This window comes from Morus notabilis, unplaced genomic scaffold (assembly GCF_000414095.1).
Source record: "Morus notabilis unplaced genomic scaffold, ASM41409v2 Scaffold384, whole genome shotgun sequence".
Taxonomy (NCBI): domain Eukaryota; kingdom Viridiplantae; phylum Streptophyta; class Magnoliopsida; order Rosales; family Moraceae; genus Morus; species Morus notabilis.
Window position 1 is genome coordinate 779871 of NW_010387635.1, and position 24673 is coordinate 804543.

Sequence of the window (24673 nt, forward strand, 5' to 3'; positions counted from 1 at the left end):
ACCAAACTCTTCAGGAGATGAAAGTCTTTAATTTGTAAAAAAGATTACCGCAATCTTAAACCAACAAATTGTACATGTTTGCATGTTGTACCACCATATGGGAAAAAGAAAAACAAACGGGAGCAAAATTAAGGACATTAAATATTCTTCTATCACAAAATAAAACAATGTATAACAGTGACTCAAAAGTCCTACCACTATTGCATTCCATTTTTTTTTTCCAACCACTTTGTGCTAATCCAACCGCACCACCAGCCAGGAGTTGCCAATGCTGCTAAGTCAACTTCCATCAGCAAGAGACCATACCAAAATAGGCATTTCATCATTGTTTATTTGAACAAAAATTGTGTCAAAATGATCACAAAGGAGGTATATCTTCCAACCATAAGTTGATTTGATCTCCATGAGCAAACTCAGGCTACCGAAAACGACGAAGATTCTATGTACAAGAAACAGATTGATTGTTCCTCCTAAAACCCGAGTACTTCTCTCCTAAGTCATTAACCTTTTCACATCAGCCTCCTGATCAGCACTCTTGGTGTGGTTATATACCGACTCGAATGCATGCATGCACACACTCGAAAATCCTACCATCCCCTCAAACACATGAGGCAATCCCATCTGCAGGTTGTTTAATGTCATGGCCCTCGTCACGCTCACTGACTTTTCGTGCTTCGTCTTCTCCTCCTCCGCCTTGGCCTTCAACATCTCCACTTTTGCTCGTTTCTCTGCAACTGGATTCCTTCCAGTAATGCCAGAGGACTCAGACATGGAATACGGACCATATTTGCTCTCCAACGATCTAAGCTCCAACATCTTCTTCTCGAGATCTTTAAACACGGACTCTGATTTCTTCTTTTGTTTTTGCTCCTCGGCTTGTTGGACAACAATGGCATGGATTACCGTTAAGAAGCTCTTGATTCCTTCAGATGCTACTTTGTCAGGAATTCGATCAACCGCAAGGTGCCATTCCTCGCAGAGTGAGTAGATTTTCGATTCTTGACTAGTTCTTGCCAGCGGGTTTCTGTTAAACTGGAAGAGGCTAAGTCGGAGCCAGCCCGTAAGAGACTGGATATAGTCTTGTTGAGCTTTAACCATGTTGCAAAAGGACAGATGCCATTGCTGGACTTCCAGCTCGAGCTGAAGAGTCGTTTGCCTATGAATCTCAGAAGTGGGTTCGGTGGACGGGATGACATTGAGGTACTTGAGCTGCTGAACAATATGCTTTTGGACCTGGTGGCACTCATACATGCTTCTCCACATGCACATCAATCTGCATCTCAAGAAAAATATCCATGAGGTTGTTTCTTTATCTGTGTGATTAACAAAACAACTCTAATCAAGATCAAATTCAGAAAAATCTTTGCTGGCGTGCACAAAAATATCACACCGGTGCTATGCAATTTTGGACCATCATATCACATTAAAATCATATGAAAAAAAAAAACATAACAAAAAATATGTGCATTTAACGGAACATGATTGATATATGACAGTCTAAAATTCTGCAATACCGATAGGGTTCTTTTGTTTTTTGGTACCCTATCAAAGAATTCTCCGTAATATGCGAAAGAAACAATGAAAGAAAACAAAAAGAATAAATGAACAAGGGAAAAGGATTAAGTTAGCCTATTACTTGTTTTCTTGACCTTACACATTATTCTTTATTGGTCAAACTATATTTTTATTTTTTAGGAGATTTTTTGGTACGCCAGATAGACTAAGTTTTTCTAACCGTTAGATCTGCATACTTTTTAATTTTTACGTGATTTGATGTAAATCTGACAACATAAATCATAACCTATCGATACATTAACCTACCGAAAAAAATCCTATTTTTTTGGTAAGAAAATATTTGTCAAGATAATTTGATCTTAGAATGATAAAATCAAGGTACAAACATAGAAAGAAGATTGTCCCTTGGAAGGACACTCAAAAACAAAAGCAAAACAGAAAGGGATATGGTATTGGTTCCAAGAGTGAGAAATCCACTTTGACTCTGTTGACTGTTGAGACCGTACATCTTAACAGAGAAAGCATACAGACAGGAGACATCAAACAAACCAAGAAAAAAGCAGTCAAAAGCAAATTTCTTCACCGTACCAACATATGCATATCTTCCTACTCAGAATAAAAAAAGTTGACTTTCCACTGTAGAAAACCAGATTTCCTTTTTTTTTTCTCCCATTTACTTGGAAAATTTTTCTAGTGGTATGAATCTCATAATAAAAATGTGGGTTTTCATTTTTTTTTTTTTATAATACCCTATCACACCCTGATGTTATGGCACCTTAAAAAGGTATGTTGTCACTTGTCAACCACAGCCCAAAGTAAGTAGCGTAAAACAACTACCCCTCTGAAAAGAAAAAGAAAAATCACTCAAAAAAAGAAAAAAAAGAAAAGGGAAAAATAGGAGGGTCTAAGACCGCTTGGTCTAGTGGCACCGGATGGTTTAGGAGCAGTTTGCAAGTTCGATTCCTCGTTGCATAAAGAAATATATATATATATATATTTTGAAAATATCGGTAGTTTTTATTTTTTAACTCTTAAATTTATATTAAAATTTATTTATTCTGTATATTTTTTTAATTTAATGTGATTTTGAGTAAATTTATCAGTTAAAAAAACAAAAAATACCAGTGTTTTAAAAAATAAAAAAAACACTAGAGAATCTCGCAAAAAAAAAAAAAAAAAAACAAAACAAAACAAAAGAAAGATGAAGGGAATACAAAAGAGGGAATAGGATTATAAAGAAAAACCATCCTCAAAAACGACAAAGTTCTCCACCCAAGGAGTTTCTTTCATATTCGTTCCACTAAAATGTTAACCTTTCCACAAGGAGCCAAAATATGCAGTTGTTTCTTCCTCAAGTAGTTCCACTTCCACATCAAAAAAAGTGGTCCACAATTATCAGCACCAAAAATTGCGTGGAGGGTAATAACGCTAGGCTCTCAGATTTGAAAGTGATGTAAGAGATTCAAGTGAGAATAAGGAAAGGTGCACGTGACTATCTATGGTCATTCATTCAAGTGTAGGGACATATTTCGCATACCTCATTTTACAAGTAAATAGTCATGTGTGGTGGATTGGTAAGGCTGCTCGTCTTCTTAATAAGGTTTTAAGGTGAGTTAAGGGATGCTTATTTCATGTATCCGTATTCTGAATCATGGTTCATGATTCTTTATAGTGTTTTTTTCTCACAAAAAATTTAAATTTCAAAAATCAAAATCATGAATCATGATTCTCAACAAAATGAGCGAGATATATGGACAATTCACTTTACCTTATGGAATTATACGAGTACGCCACACTCTATCCTTATAATCATTTTATTAAAAAAAATTAAAAAAAAAAAAACACTAACCCTTTGACAAGCTCAAGTAGTTGTGGATAGAGCTCAGTCTCCCTCAATTTGATGATTTCAGCAGAAGTTGTCTCAATGGCTTGGGAAGCAACCATCATTTCTGACTCCAACTTTTCCACTTCTTTCTTAGCCTTCTCAGTCTTCATGTAATCCGCTCTCTTCATCTCTAGCTTCTTCAAAGTTGCCACTTTCTTTTCATGCTCTATCTTTACGGTCTCAGCAGTCTAAAAAAAATGGAAAAAAAAAAAAAATCCATATTGCTTAATCTCCATGGACTAAAAATCTTATTCTTGGGCCCGGGAAAATAAAAAAAAATAAAAAAGAGGAAGCCCCACAAGAGAATGATAACATAAGACCTTACCTTGACCTCCTCGAATAGTTTCTTTTCCCAAGCATAAAGCCTCTCAACGGTCGAACAATGACTAGTTCCATTGACAACTTTCCCAACATCACCACCACAAGTTTTCCCAAATCCACTCATTTTGGGACTTGAACCTGAAGAACCCCATGTCCATGAAGATGGACTCAAACCCCATCCATAGCTATACACCTTACCTGAACCCCCACAAAAAAAAAAAAAAAAAAAAAAAAAAAAAAAAAAATTTAAACAAAAAAAAAAAAAAAAAAAAAAAAAAAAAAAACAAATGTTAATAATAAGGGAAAAAAAACCCATAATAGTAAAATAACCAAAAAACAACAATTAAGAGAAAAAAAATAAGAGAAAAAAATGTTTTCTTCACTCTCCTTCATCCTTGGCCACAAAAGATACAATACAAATAAAAAAAAATTAGTATTTTCTTGACAACCAAAAATTGGGATTTTAACCAAAAATTGTTATAAGAGAAAAATATCTTCTTCACTTCCACCTTTTCCCTTACCCACAAATGACATTATTGTTATTAAAATAAAAAAATAAATAAAATAAATAAAAAAAAAAACAACTTGTATTTTTTTGACAGCCAAAATAGGAATTTTAACCAAAAATTAACAATGAGAGAAAAATATCTACTTCACTACCATTTCATTTCCTCCTTATCCAAACATGTCATTGTTACTAAAAAAAACCATGTATTTCATGAACCAAAAAACATTGACAAATAATAATAAAAAGAAGATGGTAAAAAATTAAGGTTTTTTTTTTTTTTTACCTCCTTTCGTAGTATGATGAGAAGCAGAAGAAAAACCAGAAGATGGAACTTCCAAGAGCAAAGAGAGCTGAGAACCAGCCTCAGCAGCCTTAAGCAAGTACTCATCAAGCTCCTTCATTATCTCCACAACATCCTTCGTACTATTCCCACGCACCACCACCGCCAGCTCACTCGACCCCGCCACCGAATGCGGCGGCGACGGCGGCGCGTGTCCTCCACTAGCCACATTCACCGGCGCGTTCGCGTTGTTGCCGCCTCCGCCGCCGAAATCCTCATCCGCCCAGTCGTCCTCCGTGGCCGACCTGGACGTGGCGGCGGTGAACGGGTCCCAGAAGTCCCACGGCGACGACGCCGGCGGCGGCGGCGGAGGAGGAGGAGGATGGAGGGGGGAGGCTGTGATGGAGGTCGTCCATGTGTCGGTGGTGGTGGTGGCAGCGGGGCTCATCGGCGGCGGAGGAGGAGGGAGGAGGGAGGCTGTGATGGAGGTCGTCCATGTGTCTGTGGTGGCGGTGGCAGCGGGGCTCATCGGCGGCGGCGGAGGAGGAGGAGGAGAGAGGTGGTGGACACGTGGCGGGTGGTGGTTGGTTAAATGGTGGTGGGACTCGGCATTGGCTAAGTGGAGGAGGGCGGCGCCGGTGGAGCGTAGGGAGCGGAGGTACATGGTGTGAGAAGCCGAAACGGCATGCCGTGCCTTCACCAACTGCTTCATGTACCTTCTTCTTGATTTACATCTCGAAACCGTTTCTTCTCTCTCCACTCTTGAGTAACAACACCCCATTTTTTTTTTCTTTTTGTTTTTGAAAATCAGAAGAAGGAAGAAGATTTTGATTTTTTTTTTGGTTTTTTGGTTTTGGTTTTGGGTTAGTCAAGTGATGAAGCTTGTTTGTGTTTAAAGTGGATCCACTACTAAGAGCTAGTGTAGAACTAGTTCACATTTTCATGCAAACTCTCATCACTCTGTAGTTTTTACCACCCACAAAAACAAAAAAAACAAAACATTTTTGAAAAAGAAGAAAAAAAAAAAAAAAACCCCACCAACCAAAACTTTAGTTTTTGAGGAAGTGGAACAAAGATCTGAGCTTTACATTGATCTATGTCTCAAGGGTCTTTCTTTTTTTCTCTCTCTAGTTTTGTGAAGATGAAAGTTTGGGACTTTAGGGGGGATTTCTAGTTAGGAGAGGATGTGGTGGTGGTGGAGGAGGAGGAACAAAGGACAGGCTTTGAGAAAGTGCAGTGACAAGAGGGGCTTTGGGCAGAGAGCCGGTATTTCGGTATTTGTTTGTTTATTATTATTTATTATTTATTTCAAATTCGTTGGCACAATATACAAATACTCCTAATACTATTATTATTTGGGAACGTATGTAAATCTTGACCAATTAACCGACTTAAATGCTGCTCCTAACCCAAAAAATGCGTGGAATTAAGATATTTTTCACTTTTTTTTGGGTGTATTTAGTTAGTAAATTCGTGTAATACTTCGAATCATGATTTGTAATTTAATATAGTATTTTTTTTCATAAAAAATATATATAAATTAAGAATAATTTTAAATCATAATTTTGAATTCATGAATCAAACGTTCACTTAATTTAAAAAAAAAAAAATTAAACTGAGAACTCAATTTAAATGGGGTGTGGCATTACCCAAAGATTAAATTTATGTCTTGCACATAATCAAATAGTCATTTTTGTCAATTTATAATATAGTTATAAGTTTGGACCAGATTAAACAAACTATCTCAATAGCCTAAACTTGTGTAGCCAGTTCTCGACTTAACCTGTAAAAGACTCATAACATATTGGGTCGAGGTTTCAAGCCCAAACATCTATTTAATCTAGTCCATATTGGCCCGAGCCGATTTTGTTCAAAGTCATCAGGTCGGACGATCCAAATTTGCAACTCTAATACATGATCTAAATAACTCTTAAAATAAATTATCACTTTATTACAAAAATACCTAACTGGTGATTTTAAGAGATGGAAAAACTATTCGTAATAAGGTGAGTAATATTTTATATAAAATTTTGAACTTGACACCTATTGCAAGTTTTAAAATAACTCCAATTATACTAGTCATTTTATGTGTTTAGTTAAAATGATTAATGATTTAGCTTTTTTTTTTTTTTTTTTTTTTCAATTTCATCCACTCTAACCATGCTATGTTAGAGAATGTTTTCTACATTAGCTAAATATAACTAGTATGGAGAAGCTAGCTATTTCATTGTTTGTATTGTTTTATTATTTAAACTGTAGTAAATGTAAAGATTTTTTTATAAATTCAATAAAATTATTTGTATTTTAAATTCAATAAATATTAAAATAATCTATATTTAATTAAAATAGAGAGTGTGTTTAGAGTAACTCACCAAGAAGTTAGCTAAAATAATTAGTTAGAATTTAGCTAAAATTTAGAGAATTCTCTTGAAGTGAAGATACTAATTACTCACTACTGCGTAGTTTTCTTAATTTTCTCATTTTTAAGGAGAATTTTATAATAAGTTATGAGAAAAATCTTCTAACAATATATATAATTTGGCGATTGATCTTTTATTTCTATTGATAGGCAATTTTCTTAAACTGTTACATACTTCTCCTATTATTAAAGAGAAAGTATTGATTTTTAAGGGATAACTTATCTCGGAAAATAGTGAGGATCTATGAAAAGGAGTTGACGGAAATATGTTACTTCTGGGCATTCATACTTAAAAATAAATAAAAATAAAAAATCCTAGGACAGCATTACTCTTTTTTAAAAAAATTATAAAATCAAATTTACACTTATGTTCTCATGTAATTTTATTTACTCTCGTCTTGATTTGCTTATTTAAATTAAGAATTTAAATTAAAAAATACATTAAAAAAACAATATTATAAAAAAAATTCGAATTAATAAAATTAACATGGTTTTGGCATTCAAATTTGTTTCTTCTTTGGTCTTTCTATGGTAAATGCTTCTTTTAGGGAACCGTGATGGTGGAATCTGAACGTCACGGAGCATTTTAGGACGACACATAACATAGAATATGCTATCGGACGATATTACCCTTCTCTTATGTTCAACATTCTAACATTTTGTCCTTCTCCAAGAAAAAAAATAAAAAATAAAAATAAAACATTGTACACTTTGTACTAGAATTCTAATCATAACCGAGTGATATCATGCACTAGTACATTTTTTTCCACAAATTTTGATAAGTACAAGACTTGTTATTTCTTTTCCTCAAAAAAAAAAAAGTTATTTTCTTGATTATTGAGTTCATCAAAACGTTATTATTATTATTTTTTTCAATCACTTCACTAAAATAAAAATTGTTGCACGGCGCATGCATTACGAGTTACATTTTGGTGATCCTAACTAAGCTGAGAGACTCATAGTGCGTTTAGTTAATAGATTCGTGTTATGATTCGAATTATAATTTGTGATTCGTTATAGTATTTTTTTTATAAAAAATATATATAAATTAAAAATAATTTTAAATCATAATACTGAATTCATTAAAATTAAACGTCAATTAAAAGTCAACATATAGGTAATGAAACTAGTAGATCTTGTGTTCTACTTCATTATTATAACACTTTTAGATAAAAAAAAATTCATGGTCTTTTTTTGTTTTTTTATTTTTTATTTTTTGTAAGAATAAGATTCAATAGTACAATATAGTATACAATTCTTCTCTTAGGTGGCTGAAGATATTGTGTCAGCCTGGCAATGAAGGATTGAGGATTGGGGTGCTCTAACCCACGTGTCTAGCATTTTAGAGTAGTACCTTTTCCTTTAAAGCCTTTAGGGTTAATCTTTTAGAGTATAACTTAGGAGTAGTTTTTGAGTTGAATTTGAATTATAATTTGAGTTAAAATTATAACTTAAATAAAGTTGAGTAAAATTGAATAAAGTTAAAACTTAAAAGAACATAAACTTAAATAAAGTTAAAATTTGAGTTATCTTTTTTTGAGTTTTTTGAACAAAAAAACATGCCCTTTGTAATTTTTTGTTTTTTAAAATGATGAATCTTACCCACTATTACTTCGACATCACATGCTCATTTTAAAAGTAATTAATTGTATCTAATTAACTATATTAGATTCTTTAAGTGTTGCATATTTTATTAAGGGAAAATTTACGGTAGAAAATGTTATTTTTCTCTCCTTATAAAAATTGTTATTTTTAATTATTAGATTAATTTTTTAAATGTTAATTTTATACATATTCGCATTAAAAATTTAAAATATAAAATATAAAACCAATCTTAATACATACTAAAAAGTTATTTAGTTGTTAGATTTATGTCATGAATTATAATTCATAATTTATTACAATATTTTTTTTCATAAAAAATATATAAATTAAAAATAATTTTAAATTATAATTTTAAATCCATAAAGTGAGAAATACAAATACTACCGCTAGAGTCAAATTCTTCACTACCGGTACCGATTGAGCAAAATTCTTCACTATAAATGCACCAATAGGTAGCCTTGCTATAGATCCTTTTGGGTCGAATGTCCCAGTATCAAACCAGTTGGGCCCACGTCAACGTCAACATATCTCAGAAGCTTTCAGATCAGAAATCGGGCCCATCAGAGAACCGTGGGCCCAATAAATCATCATTATATCCGTTCAACGGATGGCACGAAGCCCAAGAAAGATAAGGAATGCCACTAAACCACGCGCCATAAGGGCATCTCAATTCACGCTTCATTCACAGACCCCAATACAATTCACTTTATCATTCCCTCAAAGAAAGTGTTCTCCACGCGCTACATACGCGTAGCTTCAAACACCCGGAATCCCAAGAATGATTAAATGAATTTTAAATAATTATGCAGTTATCATTTTCTGGGCAATAAGAAAAGCCCGAAAGCTTTTTCTTTCTTATCATATCATCGTCTACCCACAGAAAGGAAGGAAGAAAGAAAGACCGATATTTTCCCATCTGAATATAAAACCGCTGATTTGCTCCGCGACTTCATTTGGTTTCGGTTTCTCTTTTCTCTGTGAAATTCTAAGGTGCTCTAATGGCGGAACCAGTGGTGGTAGATGCTGCGTACCTCAAGGAGATAGAGAAAGCTCGTCGAGACCTTCGCGCTTTAATCTCCAGCAAGAACTGTGCTCCTATCATGCTTCGCTTGGCGTAAGTTCTTGTTTTCTCTGTTTTCCTTTTTCTCTCTCTAACATTTTCTCAGCTACCAAACATAATCTGAGTTTCGGAAGACTTTCTCTTGGTATGTTTAGTTACGGATTAGTGTTTTGAACTTAAGCGTAGATTCTTTGCCGGAAAAGAGAAAATAGATTAGACTAATTCTTTTTTTATGAGAGAGAATTGGATTTAAATGAATTCTTTTGAGGTGATTATGCTAGAAATTAATTGGTCTTAACACAAATAAACAGGATCAAAACACCTAATTTAGCCACAAATCAATCTTCATGGATTTTGAAGCATGTGATAGGAACAGTGGTTCTAGGATTACCTCCACCACTTGGCAGCAGAAAAATTGTCTTTCATGGTCGCTGAAAAACGTCGATGGCCGGCCGGAAGTGAGTGGAGAACCTGCAAACAAGAAGAAGAGTTGCGAGAGGTGTTCTTGAGCTCCTTCCTATCTCCCCCTCTCCCCAAAACCGGCACCCACACGTCCTCCACACACACACTAAGACAACCACCTCCAAAATATCTAATAAGTTGTCTTCCACCAATAGGTTGTGTGGGCCTTATTGGGCTTTAAACAATATTTAATAGAGGGTATTTGGCTTAACGGGCTGACTAAATATTTAGAGATAAAAGAAATTTATAGACCTCTAACAAGTTAATAAAACGAGCGTCTATCATATTATAAATCAATATTTAACATATATATATAATTAAATTCTCAATAATAATGTGGTCCATAAGATACTTTAATTTATAATAGAGTAAATTACTATGATTATGGAAGTCCATATAAAATATTCCAACAGATTATTGCTAATTATTGAGATTTAGCAGTGGAGATTGTGTAATTTTCTAGCCAAAGTGATGATTAGTGCGATTTTACTAATTAAGTTCTCGTTTTTCCTTTTTTTTTTTTTTTTTTTTTTTTTTTTTTTTTCCATTATTGGTTCCGTTATGGTTGTTGAAAGAACTCGTAAAGAAGAGTCTGATGTGTGTTCTCTTACTTTGTTCAATTCGATATTATCCTTTTTTCTTAACATTTCTTGGTGACCAAACAGTCTCAGCTGTATATTTTAGACTTTCTGTTACTGTTCCATTGAGTTTTGGCCAATTTGCAGTTTGGTTTGATATGCTAGATATGACAATCGAATTTTAGGAGTAAGTTCTTCAGCTCAAGAAAAAAAATAAAGGAACTTAGACGCACATGCACACGCATACTCACATCGATATTGAGTAGAGGTGACCATTATTGGTTCCGTTATGGTTGTTGAAAGAACTCGTAAAGAAGAGTCTGATGTGTGTTCTCTTACTTTGTTCAATTCGATATTATCCTTTTTTCTTAACATTTCTTGGTGACCAAACAGTCTCAGCTGTATATTTTAGACTTTCTGTTACTGTTCCATTGAGTTTTGGCCAATTTGCAGTTTGGTTTGATATGCTAGATATGACAATCGAATTTTAGGAGTAAGTTCTTCAGCTCAAGAAAAAAAATAAAGGAACTTAGACGCACATGCACACGCATACTCACATCGATATTGAGTAGAGGTGATATTTAAAAATGAGTGAAAATTAGTAAGAGAGATTGTAATTTCAAGCCAAAGTGATTATTAGTGAAATTTAATATTAAGTTGTTGTATTTCCTATTTCTTCTTAATTATTGGTTTCAATTTTTTTTGACTAAAAGAACGCCCCGAAAACTGAAGATTCTAATGTAGGATTCTGTATTTTCCTTTTCTCTTAACAATTTCTAGGTGAGCAAACAGAGTCTTGGCTATTCTATTTATTACTTTTCGGAGTTGATGATTACTAATTAGTGAAAAAATAATTCAACTGTAGAGATTGTAATTAAATTTTTGCAGGTGGCATGATGCTGGAACTTATGATGTTAATACGAAGACTGGAGGCCCTAATGGCTCGATTAGGAATGAGCATGAGTTGAGCCATGGCGCAAATAATGGCTTGAAGATTGCAATTAATTTTTGTGGTGAGATTTCCTTTTTTGATAATATGTTCAATTAAGCAAATTCAACCTTATAATACCAAGTCAATATCTTTTTATTGATTAGATAACGTTAAATCCTTTAAGGTTGATTCAAGTTTCTTTCTTTTGCCATATAACTGTGAGTATTTGAATAAAGAATGTGACAAAATTGATTGCGGAGAAAAATGTAAGTCATCTTCTAACTGGGGTCTCATGAGTGAACAGAAATTTGTGAAGTTCATGATTGACATGCTCACCCCATTTGGTTGAAACTTTTGCGCCAAAGGGTTGTCATTAATCCACCCATTTCTCTTCTAACTTTTAATAATATTTTCAGAGGAAGTGAAGGCCAAACATCCAAAGATTACGTATGCTGATCTCTACCAGGTAATTATTGCTTGTTTTAGTAGCTATCTTTCTGTCTTTGGCTTTAGAATTTGTATTTTTAAGTGAAAAGTATCATGTTGGCAGACATTTAAAAGGATAGATAGTGAAGAATATGTTGCAAATTGTTTAAACCCCCTACCCCAAATTGCCAAAGAAGAGCTTGTCTATATTCTATAATCATGAAGATGCATATCTCATTTGGGAAACTTTTTTTTTTTTTTTTTTAAATACTTTGGCTGCTGGAGCGACTTCCTTGCTCGTAAGACATGCACATACAAATTAGGAACACTTTCACTCATTTGTACGAGCGAGTTCGGTTTAACAATCCCATAAGCGCCTTGGCGGGTTTGGTTATGTGAAAAATGAAGTTGTGGGATTAACTTGTGTTCTGTTATATTTGGTTTAGCTTGCTGGAGTTGTTGCAGTTGAGGTCACTGGAGGCCCTACTATTGACTTTGTTCCCGGAAGAAAGGTACGTTAAGGAAGTTTCTTAGTTCCATAATTGCCCTTTAACATTGGATTTAATTGAACGTGAAGTACCTTTTAGTAAGTTTTTGCTTCTTGGATTAGGATTCGCTGGAGTCTCCTGAAGAAGGACGCCTTCCGGATGCTAAACAAGGTATATAATTAACCATTTAATGTGAATTTTTATTTGTTCCAACAAGCCTATTCTTTGATTCATATTTCGAGTCTTCTTTGGGATTTTATGAATTAGTAAACATAACTAAAAGTTAACTACTTGTATCCTTTTGAGATTATAATGAGCAAGTAATGTTGATATACAATGATTGTGTTTAGAACACTCTAGCACCTTCAAGTAGATCTGATTGCAAACTTGTCCGAGTAATCAATTCCTTGTAACTATTTAGTAAACACAAGTCTTAACAAATTAATATATATATTTTTTCTTTTCCAATTTTCCTGCAGGCGTTCCCCACCTAAAAGACATCTTTTATCGCATGGGTCTATCTGACAAGGAAATTGTGGCCCTTTCTGGAGGCCACACATTGGTAAACTCTCAAAAGCAATTCTTCTGTTCTGAAATGTGCTTTCTTGAAGCTAAACATGCACATAACCCATCCCTTAAAATCGTTCTTTAGGGCAAGGCGCATGCAGATCGATCAGGCTTTGACGGTCCTTGGACAAGAGAGCCCTTGAAGTTCGACAATTCGTACTTTGTGTAAGAAACTCAATAAAACTTGCCAACTTCTGATCTTAGTTTGTCTTTTCTTATTTACAATAAACACTGCAGACAAGTTGACAAGCATATATGTTAATATTCGCAATCTGTAGGGAGCTACTGAAAGGAGAATCAGAGGGACTGTTGAAGCTTCCCACAGACAATGCATTACTGGAGGATTCCGCATTCCGTAGCTACGTTGAGCTATACGCCAAGGTGATTTACTTTTGCAGATTTCTCTCGGAAGGAATTGAAGTTGCAAACACATCGTTGATCTCTTTGTGATCGTTTATATTAGAGTTTTGAAGGTTTAAATTGGCTTGTCCCTAATGATATATGGTAGGATGAGGATGCATTCTTCAAAGATTACGCAGAATCGCACAAAAAACTATCGGAGCTAGGCTTCACTCCACCCTCCGCTGGCCTCAAGGAAGCTGTAAGAAGCAGCGCAATATTGGCGCAAAGTGCTGTTGGAGTTGCTGTGGCTGCAGCTGTGGGGATCCTGAGTTACTTCTATGAAGTTCATAGGAAAGCCAAGTGATCATCAACCGGACTCGTCAAGTATTATTAGAAACATTCAGTAAAAGCAAAAAAAAAAAAGAAAAAAAGAAAAAGAAAAAAACATGTTTCATGGACCAATCAAATAAGTCCTTTTCTTTATTCTTGTTGTATTCTTCATTGGACTTGTACCACAAGAAGTTACTTAACATGACACGTAAAAAAGATGCATTTGTAGCTTTCGTTCTGAATTTGGAATAAAACGACGAGGTCAGTGAACATACAAAATGCAAATTCTCAATATAACTCTTGCTAGCTATTTTGGTCCATTTATATGTTCTAAAATGAGCTTCACATATCTAGGGGAGATTATTGGTTAAGGTTAGATAATAATTTTTTATTTTATTTTGTTTTATTTTTGCTTGTTCACTGCAATATTGAGATCTTTTTAGTATGCATCATCAATAAGGTATATTATTTGCTTTGAAACAATACGCTAATGTTGAAGGGTTTATATATTTTGGTGTTCAAGGAGGGAAGAAATCAGAAAAAAGTAAGCAAAGAAAGAAGAGTACTGTTCTTCCTTCCTTTCCTCCTCCAAAAGCAAATAACTAATCCTTTCTTCTTTCCCTTCATTATCCTTAATTAATCTTTCACTTGTTCCAAAGTTCATTCTTTTTGAAAAAGCCCCAACTCATTTTTTTTACAGAAAACCCTAGCAGTCCTTGATGTGGCTCTCTCCTCGGGCTGGAGTACCGATATTCGGCCCTAGAGATGCATTTGGTGGGAAGTCGCTCGTGTGGTCAAGGGGATGGGTTTTTGGTGAGGCTGTAGTGGGTGGTTTTTGGAGTGGTGGAGCTTCCACGCCGTTTTGAATTGGGTCACCTTGCCAAGTCAGTGGTGGAAGCATAGAATGGGCGTGGAGGGGGAATGGTGTCGGGGGTGCCTCTGCAATCACTGATCGGTGTGAGATCTTTGAACGCCTTGGGAGGTCTTGGCCCCCGTAATGAGGTGCTTCTTTGGGAGGTGGGTATGTTGAGAGCGGTGATTGTTGCTACTCGTGTTTGGCCTCACGCCCAATTCGTGAATATTTAAATCCGAAATATATTAAAGATTTAACATATGATAACAATTTAAATGTGAATAAAGAATGCAATTACAAGGGTTTGAACTCAGGACATTCCGCTCTAATACATGTTAGTTTACTAATTTATTCTAAAAGCTTCAACTATTAAGAAGTAGACTAACAATAATTTTATACTTTAACAGCCCCCGTAATGAGGTGCTTCTTTGGGAGGTGGGTATGTTAGGAAGTGGACTAAAATATTATTTCTCATTTTTAATTATTTGATTAGCTCCGTGGATACTGAACTTTCCATAGGAAGAAACACAATAAGTAAAGAGGACAAGAAAACACAAAATGAAAAGATCCCAAGAAAATTAAATATGAACAAATTTATATGAGCAACAACCGAGTAATATCAATTATAAAAACGGCAAAAAAATAAAAAAAACGACGTAAGTATTAGAGATGCAACGATCCAAAAGGAGGAGAATTGAAGGAACGAGGATAAGGATCATGAAATGAGATAATTGTTGAAACTTTTGATTTTCTATTTGTAAGTGGGCGTGAAAAAAATTCGTTAATTAATCATATTTATCTTAATTTCAACCGTAGAAATTTCCAAATTTCAAAATTTAAACTGCTGATTGCGATTGAAATGCTAAACTTTATATTTGATAAGATAATAAAAAGAGAATAAACAATTTTGTGCATATTTGCAAAGGTTATCCTAAAATTCCTCACGCATATTGAATATTTGATGGGAAAAAAAAAACTAAAACAAGACTGAATATATATATTTGAAAAAGGATAGGACTCTAGTTTATATGCTCTGATATGTGTCATCGTTGGAAACAATTTCTAATTCAACTATAATTAGCATTATTAATCCTAATTAGCTTGATAAACAAGTAATTGGCACCTCTATATAAACTCCCATAAACCAAAAATTTCTCATTCTCATATGTCACTCTTTTCTTCGTCTTCTTCAATTTTCCGGGTGAGATTTTTTCCTTCATTATGTTAGTCACTTCCTTTATTATATTTTTTTTAGGGTACTTCCTTTAAAGAATAGTTTCTTTTCCTTTTTTCTTTTTTTCTGCCTTTACAACCTAGAACTTCTTTTAGGAGTTTAGTTTGGGAAAAAATATGATTCTGTTGATGCTTGTGTGCTTTTATGATAATCTTGCAAATTTGTTTTGCATCTTTTTTAATAAACTAATCGTCTGTTTACAATTAGTATACTAATGAAATTAAAGAAATATCCATAAAACAGTTGAGAATGAAAAAAGTTCTATTAATTAGATTTAAGAATACGGTCCTATGTGGTAATATAGTGTTTTTTGTATGCAACAATAACTTTTAAAATAATGTGACATATCTAGTCAGAGATAAATACACTTCTTATTTTAACTCGTTTCCAAAAGTAAATATAATTTTATATTACATGTCAATCTATACATGATATATGTGTGGAATTAGTTTTTGGATTAATTTTTTTTATTGTTATGATCCGTAAGTGTTCATGTTAGCCAAATACAATTATCCTGCCAATTTTTCCTCTCAAAGAAGTCTCTATAACAACAGTTCGATGTGTATTTGCTGACAAGCACGACAATCTAAAAATTATGTGTTTAATATTCTTTATTCCACTTCGAACATGGAATCAATCAACACAATAGTTTTTAGGTTGTCGTCCTTCGTCATCTAATAACCACGGACTTCACATAATCACCACATCTACAAAAGTACCAAAACCTAGCAAGTGCTGTACTACAGTTTGCTTCTAGAGGTACGCATATATATATATATATATATATTGTTTGGTGATATATCTATGTATTTATTGAATTTTACTAATGCCCCCTTAAACAAAGTTCTATTAGTGTCTCTTTTTTCTTGAAAACTAAGAAACAATATAGTGTTATTTTATGCGGTGATTATATATAGTTCTTTATAGGGTTTCTTATACGATATAGCATCACATTCTTATTGACTTATTGTTCAACACATAATATGTGTAAAGATCGTTTTCACTTTCTCCTTTAAAGAAACAAAGAATTACCGAGATTTTGTTCTATTCTGATTACCTCTAACACGCAATTACTATAATCAATCAGATCTAAAAAATAAGCAAAAAAAGAAGACTGTTCTCCTCCTTTCCTCCTCCAAAAAGCAAATAACTAATCCTTTTCTTCTTTCCCTTCATTATCCTTAATTAATTTTTAACTTGTTTCAAAATTCATTCTTCTTGTGCGTGGGTGTGTATATATGTATATATATAGACCTAAACCAACGAAAACCTTATTCCATTGTTCTAATAGTATTATTGAGGAGCACCTATATTGATCGCGATAGGATTAAAACCCCACTATTCTCATTAGGATAAATATCATTTAATCATCATTGAGTGAGAAAACAAAAGGGCACCATCATAATAATCTCAAGGAAAAGGTGTAGTCTTGAATTTGGTCTCATATAATTAATTATAATATTTAAGGGTTGTATATTTTGGTGTTGAAGGAGGGAAGAAAGGAAAAAAAAAAAAAAAAGAATAAGCAAAGAAGACTTTTCTTACCTAATTCCTTTCCTCTTCGAAGAGCAAATAACAAGTTCTTTTCTTCTTTAGGCTCCCAAAACCGTCCCTTGATGATATCCTAAATCTTTCACTTGTTCCAAAATACATTCTTCTTGTGCATGTGTGTATCTATATATATATATATATATATATATATATATATATATAGAAAAGCCTTAGTCCAATATTGTTCTCATTGTGTAATTATTGGTTGAGAAAAACGACAATAATATCAAGAAAAAAGTAAAGTCTTGAAGGTGCTCCCATGGCGACACCGGTAGTGGACGCAGAATATGTGAAGGAAATTGAGAAAACTCGCAGGGATCTTCGGGCACTTATCTCTGGCAAGAATTGTGCGCCTATCATGCTTCGTTTGGCGTAAATAATCTTTTCTTTTCTCTTCCTTTTCTTTCTTATTATATGATTTCATAATGTTTCTTTTTGTTCTAAACATGTACACGTTTCAAAGTAAAGGACATCACTTTTTTGTTTCATTCCATCCATCTTTCTATTATAGTTTGTGGTCATTTACGATTATATTTCAATATGTAACTTGTTAATTTTGAAATGAAAATTTCTTTTGGAAAAAGAAATGATATCATCGACGTGAATTTCATGGTTCAAATGTCTTGTCGTTTATCATTATAGACAAACGACTTATCCCTTTTATCATGGACTAATGTCTAAACCACGTAGAATAGCAATTAGCACATTGCTAGAAATAAACTACGTGTCCTTTTGAGCATATGAAATAAATGACATGTTGCCTACATCCAATTGAAACGACATATCCTAAGATCAACTAATAAAGCGATATGTCGTCTTCTCCACACCAAAACAAACTTGTTAAAACGACACGTCGTTTGATGGTCTAGTAAAATATAAACATGTCGTTTCTGAAACCAGGTCTACGTTGAAGATGCTAACTTTTGTTGTTTTTCTAAATTACATATTTATTTGGTTTACTATATTTATTTACAAGTATATACACACACATATATATATATATATATATATTTGTTTTCATCTAATCATACATTGTACATATATGTGTTGTGGCAGGTGGCATGATGCTGGAACGTACGATGCTAAAACAAAGACTGGAGGTCCAAATGGCTCTATCAGGAACCGAAAAGAGTTGAGCCATAGCGCAAACAACGGTTTGCAGATCGCTGTTGATCTTTGTGGTGAGCTCTTACATTTGTGTGTGGATATATATATATATATGTATATATGTAACATGCTAGTTTCTACTATATTTTAATGTGACATACCAGCTGTAATCCACTGATTGCATGCAAATACTATATCCAAGCCGGTTGATGATGACAAATCATGAAGCTTGTTTCTCAAACAATATCACACACACATGTATATATACACACACACACACATATATATATATATATGTGTGTGTGTGTGTGTGTGTGCGCGCGCGCGCGCGTGTATAGAATAGAATATAGGGCTTTTTCCTTCGGGTGTCCTTATATATTCATAAGCAAGTCATCAATCGTAGAATGTGTTAGGAAATTTGATGCACGGATACTTGAAACGCGTATGAGATAAGCTTTCTTTAAAGCGTTATTTGCCCCCTCTCAATTGAGATTTGCTTCAGATTTTAACAGCAAACTGCTTTCAGGATATGACAAGTCTTTAGAGAATTTACGGTAAGCAAAGAGCTGAAAATTTAGAGAGGAAATAAGAATGAAATAGTGTCTCGAGAGAGAAGATGTTACGAATATTGAATGGAAGTGGTTTATTCGTAAATTCTGATATTTTTTTACAAATTTTAAAAACACCCTTATTTCTCTTTCAGAAATTTTCTCTCGATTGAGAGTTGCTTCGAATTTCAACAGCAAACCGCTTTCAGAATATGAAAAGCCTTTCGAGAATTTACAGTAAACAAAGAGCTGAAAATTTATAGAGGAAATAAGAATGAAATAGTGTCTGAGAGAAAGATGATGTTACGAATATTGAATGTAGGTGGTTTATTCGTAAATTCTGATCTTTTTTTACAAATTTTAAAAACACCCTTATTTCTCTTTCAAAAATTTTAAAATAAAATAAAAAATATTTTATATTTTATTTAAGTAATATTTTTTCGCCAAGTGCACCTCTACAACCTCATTACACATGCCACGTGTGTGAGCCAAAACAATGAGTCTCTTTGCACTTTTATAGCTTATTAAGAGATGTGGTCCTTTATAAGATACTCAAAAGCCTTATGCTTTTTTATATGTGAGATTGTGAAATGCGACATTCACTTACTTTATACTTAAACAACTCTAACAGAATGTTCCGCGGTGGTAGATTCTCAAAAATGAGTTTAACATTTGTTTATGTGTTTGACTATCCAGAGAAAGTGAAGGCCAAACATCCTAAAATTACATACGCAGATCTTTACCAGGTAAATAAATAGTCTAGTCTCAAAAATTCCTTTTTTTTTGTATAAGCAAAGGCCATGGTCATAGCAAAGAACCGATTTTAAAATGTAACAAGTTGAAATTGAGATGCAATAAGTGGTTATTATATAGTACAAATATGAAAAGACTTTTTTATTTATTTATAAAAACAAAGGCTATGGTAATTCCTAAAAGCTGATTCTACACTGTAACATGTAAAAGTTGAGACTTAACAAGTTATAATTATATAGAGGGGCGTTTTTTAGTGTTTCTTTGTTTTTTTTTAAAATATAGTGCTTCTTACTTATCAGTTATTAAATTTGTATTTATTCTAATCATCAAATTAAATTAAAAAAATAATATAAATTTGATAATTAATAAACAAAGAATACTGATATTCTTATAAAAAAAGGAAATACTAAAAAAATTCTTCCATAACAAAAGTGAAAAGATATCTTTTTTTTTTGTTTTTAATTTTTTTTTAAGTCCTAGAGGTTGTACTTTTCAGTTAGCTGGAGTTGTTGCAGTAGAGGTAACTGGAGGTCCATCAATAGATTTTGTTCCTGGTAGAAAGGTAATTTTACACAATATAATTACTTAGTTAATGACTTATTAATTAACTTTACTCGTTACAAATTTTTCTCTGTCTCCTCCTAATTAGGATTCTAAACAATCTCCGGAAGAAGGACGCCTTCCAGATGCCAAACAAGGTATAGTTTTATTATTTTATAAGGTACAAAATTCCGAGTAAAATTTTTTATACACGAACATTCTAGTGTCTTTTATAAGAAAAAACACAATTTATTTATTTCTTTTCATTTTTTATTGACATACTCTTTACGAAGGATGTATATATAAGAACAAGATAAATTGTTTTCACATATAAAAAACTAGAACTCGATGTAAAATAATATTACTAGGCAACAGTAGGCAATTCAAACAAAACAAAATAAAAATAAACTCAAATATGAAAAACATTTCTTTAATTTGTGATTACTCATATGAAAAATGAGAGATTTTGTCGATACGAAAATAAAATAATTTATAAATATAAGGGAGAGTGGATTATGTGTACAAGTTTTTGAATTTTAGGCAAAAACAAACCTTATAACTAATAATGATTAATTTATGGTAAGAAGTAACTATTCATAATTAGAGTATTTACTATTATTGAAAATTGGATTTTTTAAACATTTTTTATTTTTAAAAACACAAACGACATAGTTATTGCTATTCTAATAAATTCATTGTAATGCTCAAAAAGTTACAGCTGCTTTTGAAAATGAATACGATTTAATGTAAATGATTATTAAAACAGAAGTTAAATGTTAATGTGAGAAATTAGTAACGAGTACAATAATTAGGGGGCCTTCTTTGAATATGAGGCCTTAAGCCATTGCCTAAATAGCCTTGAAGTGGAGCCGGCTCTGCAAGTGGTATTAAGAATTAATAAAATTAATCTGATAACCGTTTGTTTCATACATTTAAACTACTGTTAAAATCTGTTAAAATCTTTTTACTAAAGTATTTTTTTTTTCATAAAATTTAAATTTATATTAAAACTTTTCTATTCAAACCAACTGAACAGGACAATCATTCTAACTTCAATAGTTGTTAATTAATTAACCTTTTTTTTTTTTTGTTGCATAATATTCAGGTGCATCACATTTAAGAGAGATATTCTATCGCATGGGTCTATCTGACAAGGACATTGTGGTGCTTTCTGGTGGTCACACTTTGGTAACTAATTAGTTTCTCTTGAGATCCATAGTTCAAGCTTTATTATATTTATATTAGTACTATTTTTCAAGAATGTTTGTTTTTATTAGTCATATAGTTTATCTCTTGTTGTTGGTTATGTATAGGGAAGTGCTCATAAGGAAAGATCAGGCTTTGATGGCCCATGGACAAAAGACCCTTTGAAGTTCGACAACTCATACTTTGTGTAAGACATATATGTATAATATATATACACACACATGTATGAGTACTCTACTTGGTGTACTATGGTATAAATCTCAAGGTTCTGGTTGGCCGTCCCACTAATTGAATCAGTTTTTTAACTGTTAGATTTGGTCAAAATCAAATGAGATTGAAAAAGTATGCAAAACAAACAGTTTCTGATGCCGATCTAACGGTTAAAAAAAATGAAATTATCAGTAATTTCATTTTTCTAATCCTACGGGAGAAACTCCCTAATAACATAATGTCTGTTCTTTTTGTTTTTTAGTTGAGTAACATAATGTATGTCCGTTTGGCATATATTTTATGATTAGACCTTGAGATTTATGGTATTATGCATAGAACATAAATAATCATCATATATATATATATGAATGAATTTTCAATGGTTACGTTTTCTATTGACGGTTACTACCAAATATAGAATACCTTATGACTAAACATATTAATTGTGATTAGGGAACTTTTGAAAGGGGACACAGAAGGACTATTGAAACTTCCCACTGACAAGGTTTTAGTTGGGGATCTTAAGTTCCGTCCCTATGTTGAACGTTATGCAAAGGTAAAATTAAATAGAGTAATGTTATAGGGATTTCAAGTTATTCATCAAAACTTTTTATGTACTAAATAAATGAATTTCATGAATAAAGACAATTTCTATAAACTTATTCAATTGAAAAATGACAATTTACTTACATCGTCACTTGATTTAAAAAGATTTGAAGTTGTAAAAATTGAAATTCTCACTTACAAAAGTCTACCAAGTAATTTGACTAGATGAAGAACAAAAATTCAATTGTCACGTCACACCATGCAAAAAAAGTTTGAAATTTTCACTTATAAATCAAAACTTCAACGAGTAATTTGACGAGAAGAAAAAAAATTCTTATAATATGGCAGGATGAGGATGCATTCTTTGAAGATTATGCAGTCTCACACAAGAAGCTCTCAGAGCTAGGCTTCACGCCCCGAACCGCCAAAAAAAGTAGCAGACTGAAGTCGGCACAATGCGCAGTCGGAGTGCTCGCCGCCGTTAGTGTTGCCATAGTTGTGGCTATTCTCCTTAAAGGGCCATATACTAGGGAGTAAGAACTCATAATTTTAGTTGGACGTGTTAAAAAAAAAGCTTGCTTTAACATATTATAATGTTGTTACCTTTTTTTTTTTCTCTGATTATAATGTTGTTACTTCTTACAATAAAGCAATGGCATTCAGGGATTTTCCCATATTTGTACAAGAACAATAACCCAATAATAATAATAATAATAATAATAATTTCGGAGATTTTCTAGTACGCCGGTATACCGGTAGGTCAAGTTTTTTTAATCGTTAGATTTACATAATTTTTTATTTTTACGTGATTTTATACAGATCCAACAGTTAAAAAACTTGACCTGCCGATATGTTGACGTACCAGAGAAGGTCCCTAATAAAATCTTTACATCATACGCTTTCTCGGATCCCCACATCGAAAACAGTTGCAATAATGGCCTCCTCAAAGTCCTCGTTATCAGGCAAACATAAACAAGTCTAATGAATGATGGTGGTGAATGGTGATGGTGACACAGACAATTTTCTGGTTTGTTATTCTATGACAAGACTACCCCTCCACATTGACATCAAGCTTCGCCGCCTCGTTGCTTAGCAGTCTGACCAAGCCGGCCTCAACCTTTCCCGACCTTGTCCTCTTGAGGCTCCCGGAAATCGGTTAGATACCGGGGCTTGTATCGTTGTACGTACTTGTGCCATTGGTTCTCTTATGTATTTCGCAGCATTCAGGGAGTTAAAATTAGTAGCACAATACTAATTTGTGTTATGATTTTTGGTAATACTATGTTGGAATCAGTATTCTCATCATGAAGATCATGTTGTGGTGTTGATGATGGTTTGATTGATGAGTCTGTTGTTGTTGTTGGTGGTGGGAAATTGGCACGGTCCTCGCAAGGCTGAGGCTGCCAAATATAGGAGAAATAGAGGAATGCGTCAATGTCAAAGAGGCATTGATTCTCAAAATAACTCTTTAACAGTGAGCTCTAGAGTTTGAATCCCCACAACCCCAGTTGAAAATTTTCAACTCTGAGTTAGTAAGAACTATTCTTACAAGGAATCTTTCAACCAAATTCGATTTTCATTCTCAAAATAATTCTAGGACGCATTTACTAAATCATAAGGGTACGTTTGGTTTGATGGAGTGACCATTGGAATGAAATGACAATTCCTAAAAAATCTAGTTATTTTTATATTTAGTTAGGCATAAAGACTTAAGAATCACTATTCTTATGGAATTGTTATTCCATCAAATGTTACTAAAGTGAACAAGTTGAATGATATTCCATTCCAAAACATATATTAATTAAAATTTTCTCTTCCTAAATTATCCATCTCAATATTATAAAAATATATTTTTCTATTAACCTTAGTACAAGTCACTCATCAAAATAAAATAAAACAAACATTAAACATCTGCCGGCCCACAAGAGCATTACTTTTGGAGGTTTTTAACTTTCACTCATCACATTTATATTTATTACTTGCTTTTTGTTTGATTATCATATGTATTTAATTAATATTTTTAATATATCAAATGAAACATTCACTTAAAACATCGAGGTAAAAAAATAACTCGAAACATATTTGAATTTAGTTTAAATACATTATTAATGAATAAAATGAAAGGATATTTTAGTAGAAATTTATACTATTCCACTCTATTCCAATGTCTAACCAAACATAATAATTGTGATTCCAATATTAATTTCAATGCTCAACCAAACAATGGAATTTAAATAAATCATTACTCTAATCGTATTCTTATTCCATTATATTCCTATTACTATTCCATCCCATCTAAAGGAATGTAATAAGAAATGTAATGGGATTAGAAAGGAAAGTAAAGTAATAAGATTAACGATCACTTATTCCCTTTCATCTGTTTACTTGATTATTAGATGGTGTACTGA

General features: G+C 33.0%; 3 protein-coding genes across 3 annotated transcripts; 2 read left to right on the forward strand and 1 right to left on the reverse strand.

Moving 5' to 3' along the window:
• Positions 1-84: 84 nt before the first annotated feature.
• LOC21409299 (nitrate regulatory gene2 protein) lies at positions 85-5568 on the reverse strand. Its single transcript, XM_010115020.2, has 4 exons — positions 4513-5568; positions 3726-3919; positions 3365-3588; positions 85-1273 (listed from the first exon to the last, which is right to left on the reverse strand). The coding sequence occupies exons 1-4, from the start codon at positions 5288-5290 to the stop codon at positions 493-495; spliced, it is 1977 nt and encodes a 658-aa protein (XP_010113322.1). The 5' UTR covers positions 5291-5568; the 3' UTR covers positions 85-492.
• A 3779-nt stretch (positions 5569-9347) lies between these two features.
• Positions 9348-14009, forward strand: LOC21409300 (L-ascorbate peroxidase 3). Its single transcript, XM_024177122.1, has 9 exons — positions 9348-9647; positions 11522-11646; positions 11981-12030; positions 12437-12502; positions 12601-12649; positions 12958-13040; positions 13131-13210; positions 13324-13426; positions 13554-14009. The coding sequence occupies exons 1-9, from the start codon at positions 9532-9534 to the stop codon at positions 13749-13751; spliced, it is 870 nt and encodes a 289-aa protein (XP_024032890.1). The 5' UTR covers positions 9348-9531; the 3' UTR covers positions 13752-14009.
• A 3561-nt stretch (positions 14010-17570) lies between these two features.
• Positions 17571-22989, forward strand: LOC21409302 (L-ascorbate peroxidase 3). Its single transcript, XM_010115023.2, has 9 exons — positions 17571-17727; positions 18412-18536; positions 19707-19756; positions 20260-20325; positions 20413-20461; positions 21409-21491; positions 21617-21696; positions 22173-22275; positions 22614-22989. The coding sequence occupies exons 1-9, from the start codon at positions 17615-17617 to the stop codon at positions 22800-22802; spliced, it is 858 nt and encodes a 285-aa protein (XP_010113325.1). The 5' UTR covers positions 17571-17614; the 3' UTR covers positions 22803-22989.
• Positions 22990-24673: the final 1684 nt, after the last annotated feature.

Bases quoted from the DNA above. Each gene is read 5' to 3' on its own strand.
- LOC21409299 (XM_010115020.2), bottom strand. From the start codon at position 5,290: ATGGGGTGTTGTTACTCAAGAGTGGAGAGAGAAGAAACGGTTTCGAGA. The intron at 3,920-4,512 runs GTAAAAAAAAAA...GTGGGGGTTCAG, and splicing joins TCATCATACTACGAAAGGAG to GTAAGGTGTATAGCTATGGA. The intron at 1,274-3,364 runs GTTAGTGTTTTT...CTTGAGATGCAG, and splicing joins CTACTTGAGCTTGTCAAAGG to ATTGATGTGCATGTGGAGAA.
- LOC21409300 (XM_024177122.1), top strand. From the start codon at position 9,532: ATGGCGGAACCAGTGGTGGTAGATGCTGCGTACCTCAAGGAGATAGAG. The intron at 12,031-12,436 runs GTAATTATTGCT...TATTTGGTTTAG, and splicing joins CGTATGCTGATCTCTACCAG to CTTGCTGGAGTTGTTGCAGT. The intron at 12,650-12,957 runs GTATATAATTAA...ATTTTCCTGCAG, and splicing joins CCTTCCGGATGCTAAACAAG to GCGTTCCCCACCTAAAAGAC.
- LOC21409302 (XM_010115023.2), top strand. From the start codon at position 17,615: ATGGCGACACCGGTAGTGGACGCAGAATATGTGAAGGAAATTGAGAAA. The intron at 18,537-19,706 runs GTGAGCTCTTAC...TTGACTATCCAG, and splicing joins GATCGCTGTTGATCTTTGTG to AGAAAGTGAAGGCCAAACAT. The intron at 21,697-22,172 runs GTAAGACATATA...AATTGTGATTAG, and splicing joins TTCGACAACTCATACTTTGT to GGAACTTTTGAAAGGGGACA.